An 11,391-nucleotide genomic window follows, 5' to 3' on the forward strand; every position below is an offset into this window, starting at 1 on the left:
GGTGGTCTCGGTAGAGTGGATGTAAACTCATACTGCACCTCTGGCACGGTTTTGGTGCCAGTCGTTCAGTTCCATTTCGGTGTCATTCAGTACATTTCCACCCCTAATCATATGCGTCCTGCGCTGTATTCATTCGGCTCCAGGCGCGCACACAGGATTTTTGAATGGGGGGGGGGCACGACCTGCGAACTGGGCCCCCCATGCCGAAGCCCCCCCAAAAAAAATGCGCTACGGCCTACGTGCTTTTATTTCGGTTAACTTGAAGCTTTAGCTTTTGCCAAGGCATAGTAAAACAATTATTTCGGTACCTGTTTCATTTTCAAACATTTACGTTTTACGCTGGTACGTTTTATTCAAATGCGATTCAAAGTCGGTAAATATAATTATTTTCACGTAAAACATTCCATTAATAAGCATAGTTGCAAGGCCCTCAGAAATCGACCCCGGGCAGCGCCTGGCTGCCGCCCAGCCGACCGGCCGACCGGCCCCGGCTGGCTAGAAGCAAGGGCCGGTCACTTATTGCCCCGAAAGTGTAGGAGCGGGGACAACACTCCTTTTTCACGTTGGTATATTCGCATCTTTATGTAGGCATATCAAGAACATGTATGATTGATGGCTGTGATGAGCATTGTAAGTACAGTTATATTTACATCATTTTCACTATAATTAGGCATATTGACATGAAAAGTCATTACAACTGAATACTGATACCGGATGCGAGGTCACAGACCAGAGATCCAGCGTTCTAACTAGATATTTATTGTTCAACCGACAAATCAAATCAACAGGACTATGTACGACGTACGTCGACACCCAGGATTTTGCCCAGGAGGGGGTCACCTGCTCTCGAAGGGGCCGGGGGCCCGGGGTCAGCCCAGGCAGGGACGTATCCAGGACCTTTCGATGGGACGGGGGAACAGTCGGTCCGGTCCCACTTGCAGACGGGCCTCTCTAAAACGGTCTTAGCCCTGGGAAAATGTGGAAAATTGGCAGGTAAAATATGATTTTTACCCGATGAGTGTGCTTAATATGCACGGTATTTTACGAGCGAGCAAAGCGAGCGAGCTCCTCAGAGTCACCGGTGTTTGGTGCGCTCAGAGGTTCAGGTGAAAGGTCGTCAGATGCGCTGGTGTGGGGTCCTCACAGCCGCCGTTGCGGGGCCTTAGGGCTTAGAGGCACTGGTGGAGCCATCATTGGCATGTGTGTGGCCCTGAAAGTGGCCTGAAAGTAGAAAGTGGCCCTTCATTGACCGGCAAAGGATATTCAGAGGCTAGGCTGATAAGAGGCCCTCAGAGTCAATGGTACGTGGCCGTCAGAGGCGTTAGCGTAGGGCCCTCAGAAAATGTGGAAAGGGGTCCTCAGAGCCGCCGATGTAGGCCTTTAAGAGGCACTGGTGTAGGGCCCTTAGAGATGGCTGAGGGGCCTCGCAGGTGCCGTCGTGTGGGGGCCCTCAGAAACGCTGGTGTGGGCCGAGTGGGGCTATCACAGACGGTGTGGGGCCATTGCAGCTGATCCCTTATTGGCCGGCAAGGGTCCTCAGAGGCCGGCAAGGTCTCTCAGAAACCGGCATTGGGCCTTTTTGGAGACAAGTGTGGCTACATAGGACTTAGAAGGCCATGAGGTGCTCTCACAAGCCCTGTGCTGTCATTCCGAGTTGAAGCGCGGCCAGCGCGGACCCTCTGCCACCAATTGGCGCCGCAGGGCCCATCGGGTCCGAGGGAACCCTAAACTCGAGAACGGGCACGTGCCCCTTGCTCCTTGGCTATGCCACTGACTCCAAGTGATCAGGGACCTGTTAGGTAATCAGGGGCCTCTCAAGTGACCAGGGGCTTTCAATTGATCAGGGTCCCACCAGGTGACCAGGGGACCCTCAGTAACCGGGGCCCCCTCAGATAACTGCAGTAGTCCCTTAGATAACCAGGGGCCGGCAAGGTCTCTCAGGGCCGTTATTGCCAAGCCGCTATTGACGTCAGGTAAGAGCCCTTTGACACCAGCTGAGGGCCCTTTCAGGCCTTTTGAGGGCCGTTTAGCGTCAGTTAAGGGCCCTTTGAGGCCTTCTAAGGGCCCTTTGAGGCCTTTTGATGGCCGCTTGACGCCAGCTGTGGGCCGTTGGACTCCAGCTGAGGACCGTTTGAGGCCTTCTGATTTTCATTTGACGCCAGATGAGGGCCCTCTGACACCAGCTAAGGGTCCTCTAGGCTCTAAGGCCTAAGAAGGGCCGTTTGCCGCCAGCTCAGGGCGTGCTGACATCAGCTGGGGGCCCTCTGACGCCAGCTCAGGGCCCTTTGACGCCCTTTAAGGCCTTCTGAGGTCCGTTTGATGTCATCTGTGGGCCCTTTGAGGCAATCTGAGGGCCCTTGGAGGCCATCTGTGATCTGAGGGCCCTTTCACACCAGATGAGGGCCATTTGACGCTAAATGAGGGCCCTTCGAGACCATCTAGGGGCCCTGTGACACCATCTGAGGGCCTTTTGAGGCGTTTTGAGGGCCATTGAAATTTAACCACATTCACATTGGCTGCGCTACTGTGTATTTTATGAACTCATATGAACCTACTGGGGCACGAGACGGGCCCTCCCGGTCTTTTCAATAATTATTTCAGCTCATTTTTACACGGTCTTCGGAGGTCTAAGGATTAGGGGCCCATTTGAGGCGGCCTTCGGCCGCCTCAAATGGGCCCCCCGAACTCGAATGGGGGGGGGGGGCACGGGCCCGTGTGCCCCCCCCTTGTGTGCGCCTTTGTTCGGCTCCCCTGTGAGGCTCAGTGCAGCGAACAAACAGCGGTCACAAGCACCAAACCAGTTTTGGACGGAGTGTCGGGGGTCGACCTGCGGTTTCATATTGGTGCAGTCATCCCGGCCAGCTCAGCTCCGGGTCGAGAGGGCGGGGAGGGAGGGAGGGGGGGGGGCGTGGTGGCTGCTGTCGCTGCTATTGTTGCTGATCAGAGTGTGTAACGGCGGCTATAATGCTTACATGATATCACGCAGTACATTCTCGGAGTTGGGGAGAACTGCCAAATTGATCTTCGCCACACCATATGTCTATCAGTTCAATGTCATATTTCGCTCGTAAGTGTGGCATTCATCGTATTTCGTCAGCTGCAGCTCAATAGTATATAACGTGGCGACGTCTGTATAGGGCGTCGTCGATTCCATATCCCATATGAATCGCTTAGTTGCATGTATGTTACGTATCGTTTCTTTGAGAATCATGGTTATCAATAAAAAAATGTTGCAATTGGCCTTATGATCTAACTATCGAAAAAATCCATTTCAGATTATTTTTTCTAATATTAGCTTAAGGTCAATTCTAACATTTTTATTCGCATGACTCTTCGCAACTCTCCACAGAACTTGGCCCTTTCTCTGTCTTACAGAACGATGGCCATAGTGATTCTGTGCAGCCAGTACCTGCGGGATTTCAACATTCTGATCCCCCGCTGTCGACGAGGCGCCGACTCGACCGAGTCGCGGTGGATGCGGGTGCCCGTCTTCAAACTGTTCCCGGTGAGGCTCCGCGGGTTGTGAGAAAATGCGCATTTGTGAACTATTCGGTCCTGCCGATATCATGCTTTCTTGCCATGATTGAATGACCGATAATCACGTATTCGTTTTCATATTATCTTTTCTTGGGTATTTTGATTCATGTTTATCATCTCATACCGCAGAGATGACATAAAACCGCAATGCCGTGCCTGAACGTATCGTAAGGAGTGAAAGCTATTTCCTATGCAAAGTTTGAGACAAAGTCTTATTACCTCGCGGCTTTCTGGAATGTGAAAAATCATTGCCGTTGAATGCCCAACGCCCGGCTACGGGCATTTTGAAGTTCAAGGACGGAGCGGCAGATTATCTTGTTGCGATTCAAGCTTTTTATTCAACGGCTTTCCTGCTTCTACCGAAGCTCAAGGGCGAATGCTTGCTGCTTTGTGCTCTGGTGTTTTTTTTTTCTGGGTGATGAACGCAAGTAGGTTAAGGGCATGTAATTAATTCTTTTTTTCTTGTCGGGATTCTCATTTTTCACTGAACAATTTTACGAACGAGTGTGCATACGGTGGCATACGCATGTCTTCCGGCACCTGACTGTCAACTGCCTCCCAAATCCGCCAAACGCTGACTGTCGCACCCCGTCCGTCTCTTTCTTCAGATCCTGTTTGGTATCGGTGTGGCCTGGTCACTCTGTGCCATCCTCACGTACTGTTTCACTCCGTCCGTCTCGTCTTCAGATTCTGTTTGGTATCGGCGTGAGCTGGCTGCTGTGCGCCATCCTCACGTACCACGACGTGCTACCGGCCGACTCCCCAGCCCGCACCGACCTCCGACTCTCGGTGAGACAACAGCGATAGGACATTTGTAATTCTTCGGGATTTTAAACTCAAATAGCAATCTTGTAGAATGTAGAGCTCGTTCCCTAGCCAGATTTTAACCCTATTAGTGGCAGGCTCCTGGCTACCCCTATTAGTGGCAGGGGGGGGGGGCTGTTTACGACCCTCCCCTGATATCTCGAGATCTAACGGGCCGATTTTCAAAATTCAAACGGCATTCGATTTCGCTCAACGTGATCTACATTTCTAAAAAATAAAAGTTAAAAAATGTCAATAGGGGGGTAGAGGGGGATAAAAACGGGCAAATTGCAGATACATTTTAGACTGTTTATCACGGCCAGGTTTCTGAACCAATCTTAACGCAACTTTTGCCGATCGATAGAGAATGAACCAGGAATTCACATGGATCCTAAAAATATGCATTTTCAAAAATCATAGGCGGATACAGATCATTGAGATTGGGAGTACACCAAAAGTATAGTAAATAAGGTTTTTGTTGGTACTGTTTCTAAAAAGGGTGGTAATGGTCTTGTTATGTTACAATTTTCTTATGAGAGAACGACTACAATTGTATTGGTCATGCATAGGCGGTGTCAGGGCACCTATTTTGGGAGGTAAAACATAACCCCCCCCCCCTTTTTGGACGCCTGGATCCGCCTATTATAGCAAAAACGTGTCAAAAGAGGATGCACAATAACTTTGTATATGTTATCACATGATACCTTTCATTCACTGAACAGTGAATGAAAGGTTTTACGAACATTCGTAAAACTGGTGCATACAGTTATAATACATCAGCATCGTGATCTTCGCCCAAATGACTCGCTTCACGAATAGGACCCCCCAATTCCCAGTGCTCTGGAGCCGCCCCTGGTAGAGTTATGAACTTGAAATTTTCAGGGAATGTGCCCAATTTAGTTTTAGGAAAAGTCATAAAATTTCAGCATCGTAGCTTCAGCGGTTTCGGAGATATCCCCGAAAAACCTGAGGGGTGGATGAAAACAACCCCCCCTGCCACTAATAGGGTTAATAACGATCTTAAATCGTATGCATCGGGTGTTTGCTGAAGAGCGAGGTGAAGTTCTGAACAATAACTCGCTTTTTTATAAACTAGATCAAGGATGTGTCTGTAATATCAGTGATTGTCTCTATTCTTACGATTAAGTGGACTACCAGCAGTTGATTTGTACGCTAGTGTGACGGAATATCCTCCCTCTTCTGTACCGCTCGCCTCCACCCCTCCCCTTTCATCCCATGTCCTATTAACTCCCCTCTCTGTGTCCAGGCTCTGCGCGAGGCGGCCTGGTTCCGGCTGCCCTACCCAGGTCAGTGGGGCGTACCCTCTGTCCACATCGGACCCGTGCTTGGCATGCTGGCAGGCGTCATTGCATCAATGATCGAGTCCATCGGAGACTACTACGCCTGCGCTAAAATATCTGGTGAGTTGGAGTGTTGTGTCACCACGTAGTTCTCGGGTCAAACTGGAATTTTAGTCGGGAACTTGCTGCACAATTTTTATGTATTAAGCTCGAATTCGCAAAAGAGTGCAATGAAAGCAAGCGGGCTGTTATATTTTTTTATGCGTTCATGGCAAATAAACAAAAAGCTGTACCTATTGTTCTGTAAATATTTGTATTCCACGCCATGATGAAATAATGTGGGACCTCAGAGTATGTTGAACATCGGTTGGCCCCATAGCAAAGCAGGATTATACCTGACGTTAAGCCCGGTTCTCACTGAGCGAAGAGCAAACGTAACGTCAGGCAAACGTAGGTGAAACGCAGGGTTTCGTTTACGTTTGTTGAGCGCTCAGTGAGTACCGGGAAACCGCGTCAGGCTTGTTCAACTTCAATACACATTCCGTTTCGCCTATGTTTCCCTACGTTTGCCTGACGTTACGTTTGCTCCACGCTCAGTGAGAACCGGGCTTTAGCCGTATCACGTCCCCCTAGTCCCGATTGACCAGGGCCGTACCTTAGGTCAGCCTATACCACCTACCCTCCCCCGAATCCCGACTGACCCGGGCTGTACCTGAGGTCAGCTCGCACCACCCCATCCCCCCCCCCCCGATTCCCTACTGACCCTGTGACCGTCCCCTATCATTGGCAGGCGCGCCGCCACCGCCGGTACACGCCATTAACCGCGGTATCGGCATGGAGGGCCTGGGCTGCTGCCTGGCAGGTCTGTTTGGGACCGGTAACGGTACCACCAGCTACAGCGAAAACATCGGCGCCATCGGCATCACTAAGGTATGGCGTAGACTGGCGGAGCGACGGGGAAAGGATGGAGGGTACAGGTTGTCTGGGGCTGGCTAGTGTAGAGGTCTAGTGGGAAGCAGTGCAATAAGATTGAGATGTGAATTGTCAGACAGTGGACATTTCTTGCTGTAGAAGCATGATTATGCTTTGTCAGAATCGGATTTAGAGCATAAGTTTGATCATAGATATAGTAACACGAATCATGTTATCTATGGTTTGATCAATGAGTACCAGCTCCGCAGCTGTTGTCAGCAGGCACTGTCTCTAACCCCGCGTTCGATGTCTCCCGGACGGCGAAGATTCTATGCCGTCCGGGCCCAAAATGCCGTTCGATGTCGCACGGACGGCAAAGATTCTACGTGACGTCACGTAGAATCTTTGCCGTCCGCGCAGAATCTTTTGAGCGTACTACGGTGGGCAGAGAGGCAATGATGGCGCGTATTTCAAAAGCGGCGCAGCAGCTGTTTACAGAAGTTGTTGACATTTGCAGACATTTGTGCGTGGTCTCTATGGAAACGTAAACTTGGGCCTTTTTCGAAACTGACGCACACTGTGTAAGTGGCGCACAAAATGGCCGGTCTCGTCGTCCGACTGTGTGCTTCATCGAACGCAAAATAGAATATTCTGCGTAGAATGTTCTTCGTCCGAGGAGACATCGAACGCGGCCTAAATGTTCTTTAACCCGCGAGTTACTGGGGGGGGGGCGTTAAACGCCCCCACTTTTTTCGCCGGGCCATAGCATAAAAACGGCGCGCCGCAGGCGCGCCAAATTTTGGGTACCTATAGGGAATTGATTGAAGCTTATTGTGACAAAGTTTCAAAAAAAATCGGTTGGAAAATTTTTGAGATATCGAGGTTTTAGTGACGTCATGATTTCTGAGTTTTCGACCAAAAACGACATATGTTCAAAAAATCATATAAAATCACAGAATAGACATACAGACATGCCGTGAACGCCGTTAGACTGCCAATACCATGAACAATCAAATGGCTATCTTCGATTATTGATTATCGTTCCGCATTTTCCAAAATCTTGAACTAAATCTGGGCAATTTCTCGTGACTGCTTCACGACCATGATACATGCATTTCTTAAATTGAACTTTTTGAGCCAAACACGTATACATATGATAAAATGAATGTCACCATCGTGTTCTACGCCCCAAATTACCCATAAAACATGTGTCACAGGCTGCGAATATCAGTTTTGATTTTTGGGGATATGTGCCTACCCGGTTGACCTGACCTTGACCCTGACCTATGCTTGACTGACCCCTACATGGAGCTGACACTCTTTTAGGCTTTATATGATGGATTGTGCACCGTTTTGACAGAGTTTGTGACGAGAGGCGCCCATTGCAAACTCCTGAGGTCCATGCTACTGAAAGCCCAATTTCAGGTGTTTGACCTGACCTTGACCCGACCTGTGACCTCAAAATTCAACTTTAAAGTACTCATCTGAAGCGTCTCGTCGCGCTCTTTCGTTTGCCGCCTCGTGCGTTTCGCTGCGCCTATTGGTTCTCGAGTTATCGGCTGGGGGCGTTTAACGCCCCCCCCCCCCCCAGCAAACGGTGGGTGGCGAAATACCCCAGCAACTGCCGGGTTAACCTAAGCAATAAGCACAGTACCACGAAGTATAACTATCATGTCTCCGGTACGGCCAGTTTTCTTTACGCCGTGTGCTAACGGCGCCCCCTATGATATAACGTACAGGTGAGCAGCCGTCCCGTGCTGCAGTGGGGCGCCCCTATCATATCATAGTGGCGTCGTACGGGCGTCCTGATTGCAATGATGTTCGTTGCCCTGCTATGATGGTGGTTTTACGCCCTTGGTACGCCCTCATGAGGGTGTTCGTACATCCTGATTGAGGATTTTCCGGTCAGGTGGCCAGCCGCCGAGTTCTTCAGTGGGGCGCCCTCATCATGATGGTGTTCGGCACGATCGGCAAGTTCGGCGCCCTGTTCATCACCTTGCCGGACCCCATCGTGGGTGGCATGTTCATCATCATGTTCTCCATGATCACTGCTGTCGGTGAGCAGACGAATGCTGTTTCAACGGACTGAACTGTTGCCGGCCCGGCCTCGTGCCGACAGCCGGGAGGCTGATGGCTGCAGTCTGTCTTAGCTCGTTGTTTCTCATCCATTGTTATCGTTCATAGTTCGTTGTTGTCTTCTCAGGTTTCATCAAATAAGTTGAGTCCTGAGCGTATATAACCGTCATCCGATCAATAACATTTATCAGATATTTTATGTCCATGCTCTTTATATTGGCCTTGGTGTCGAGGGCTACATCTTGTTTCATCCTTAAACGTTCAGATAGCGATAGGTATACTTTTTTGTTTTAGCTGTATTTTAACTGCCGTGTTTTGCATGTTTCAGGGCTTTCATCACTGCAATTCGTGAACCTGAACTCGTCTAGGAACCTGTTCGTCTTAGGATTTTCCATATTTTTCGCATTGGTGAGTATTCACGAACCCTTTAGCTCGGTCAACACGGAAGTAAACTGCTTCCAAACGGTCCGCCTTTTTACATTCCTAATCCGGCCTCAAAACTGCATGCCTGATAATGTCTGTTTGTCGTCGTCTTAAAACATGCATTGTAAATGTTTCAAGCTGAACATCCGAACAGCGAGGCCCGTCATGCATGTCTCGACCGGCTGCTGTCCTGATATTTGTTCTTTCAGTGTCCTGTATCAGACATAATGGACGTCGTGCTCAGTGCATCCTTTTATCATGCTACAAGCTGCCTACATGTTCAGACATTGTATGCTTTCATCACGCTACAGGTGTTGCCGACCTACATGTCGGAGAACAAGGATGTGATCAAGACGGGCAGCGCGGCGTTCGATCAGATCCTGTACGTGCTGCTCTCTACCAGCATGTTTGTGGCTGGCTTCCTGGGCTGTGTGCTGGACAACACCATACCCGGTGAGAGGCTGGCGCAGAGCAATGCGCTGAAGACATCGGGAGGGGTGGGACTGAGTGGACTCGTAGGAAAAGTTGGTGTTAAGTCAGCTGTAAGTTTGAGGAATGTTTCGGCAATTTTTGTGCGATTGACTGACGGAAAAAATGCCGGTGTATTATTTGAATCTGCCGAATCAACCAGCACATTGCTACGGACTTGAGTTTCCAATTATGTGTACTGTACTGATGAAGTTGATACGGGATCAGGGGCGCAGGTGATCCGTTGGCGATTTCCAGTCAGGCGTGACAAAGTGACGCAGGTGTCGCTAGCAGCTCAGCTCTGCCCAGACTAATTGTCATCGGTCCTCGCTCTCCGCTTCTCAACACCCCTCTGATGCCCTCTGTCCCACCAGGCACTGATGAGGAGCGCGGCGTACTCAAGTGGAAGAGTCAGAGCCACATGTCGCACGTGACCGTATCAGTCACCACCTACGACCTGCCGTTCGGCATGGACAAAATCCGCAGGTACGGGTCGCTCATTGACTATTGAACGATTTCCTCCCAGTCGCGACCCGATAAGCGTGGATTACTTGTGCTCTTGACGTGGTTTGATTTGATCCCGGGTTGCGAATGAAAATTGTTCGCATATGATCTTAGCTGCTTGTTTCTATTTCCGTTTACGATTTAGCGCACGCTGAGAAGCAACAAATTTCCCTCCGTGATTATTAGATGTCGCAGAGTCCGTAGCCTATCTTCAACTGAATGTGACCGTACCACTTATGCCCCGTTGTGCCACCCATGCCCTCCTTGTGACCGTTACCCCTTTCACAGCTGGAACTGGGCGCGGTACGTGCCCATCAGCCCTACGTTCCGCGGCTTTCCCGTGGTTCTGAACTTCTCAAAACCCTTCCGGCGGTGCCGGGGCTCGGAGGCCGGCGACGAGGACGAGCGTCCTTAGCAGTGGTGTGACCACCGACCCTAAGACTGCAAGACTCCGTAGAACACCGCCCGACCGCTCCCTCCTTCCAACCAAGCTGCCTTTAGTTTCGAATGTCCATGAGCGCAACAACCGCTGGGTGTAGAGCAGGCGCGGTGTCACATTTTACAGATATGGCGTGCTCTGGTTAGTGGAAGGTGTCTTATCGCATGATTGGCAGCTGCTATAGACTCTGCAAGCATTCAAATATCATTCCATAAGAGTGGCAAAGTTCACTATCTTCCGTGGTGACCTGCGAGGATTCACGAGCTTGCCTCTCAATCATAGAATCTCACCGTAACGGGAGCCTTTGAATCGAAGAATCTCTCCGTAACGGGCTGCTAAAAGGCTATGGACGAAGTAGAGTGGAGTATGTAATATGTGATGTGGTCCGGAACGGTGGTCTTATGGTAACGTGAGCGCCATGTCAGTTCAGGAAGTTTAAGTTCAGAGACCCTGATGTCCTCAGCGGAGCAGTCTGGTCGTCTTTTTTATCGATCACGATGTCTATCACGTTATAAGATTAGATGCATACCAATTGATATTTTTAACAAATGAGGCGAGGCTGCTGATCAGGTTTGGCATGGTGGTGTTTTGGTTTTATTTTTGCACGTCATGCGAACCAATTGCCATGCACCTGTGCTCTATTTTTGTCGATGACTGCAGTGCTCACGAACATTGACAGCGACATTCCATGTAACATTCCCAAATGGTCAGTGTTTGTATATCGCATTGAAAGGGTACGGTCGTTACGTGCGAGCATATTGTGGACCTGGGACCAACGCCCGTTGGAGATGTACCTATAGGTACCAATGTGAAAGTGATGCAAATACATGTCATAACAAGTTTAAATCCGATTTTAGAGGAAACTCTGTTCGTTTTCAGACCGCCCATGCAGTGTCAGTCACCAGCGCACTTTGCTACATGCCTGAA

General features: G+C 49.9%; 1 protein-coding gene across 1 annotated transcript in view; it reads left to right on the top strand.

The window, feature by feature from the left end:
- Positions 1-11,310, top strand: part of LOC122382934 (solute carrier family 23 member 1-like) — a 20,790-nt gene extending 9,480 nt beyond the window's left edge. Inside the window, exons 7-15 of the mRNA XM_043368904.1 lie at positions 3,376-3,505; positions 4,225-4,326; positions 5,609-5,762; positions 6,433-6,572; positions 8,464-8,611; positions 8,959-9,038; positions 9,365-9,506; positions 9,896-10,007; positions 10,314-11,310. Coding sequence (XP_043224839.1) covers positions 3,376-3,505; positions 4,225-4,326; positions 5,609-5,762; positions 6,433-6,572; positions 8,464-8,611; positions 8,959-9,038; positions 9,365-9,506; positions 9,896-10,007; positions 10,314-10,440 — 1,135 coding nt within the window. The 3' untranslated portion in view covers positions 10,441-11,310. The remainder of the gene's footprint in view (positions 1-3,375; positions 3,506-4,224; positions 4,327-5,608; positions 5,763-6,432; positions 6,573-8,463; positions 8,612-8,958; positions 9,039-9,364; positions 9,507-9,895; positions 10,008-10,313) is intronic.
- Positions 11,311-11,391: the final 81 nt, after the last annotated feature.

This window comes from Amphibalanus amphitrite, unplaced genomic scaffold (assembly GCF_019059575.1).
Source record: "Amphibalanus amphitrite isolate SeventyFive unplaced genomic scaffold, NRLGWU_Aamphi_draft 000150F_arrow, whole genome shotgun sequence".
In the NCBI taxonomy this organism is placed as follows: domain Eukaryota; kingdom Metazoa; phylum Arthropoda; class Thecostraca; order Balanomorpha; family Balanidae; genus Amphibalanus; species Amphibalanus amphitrite.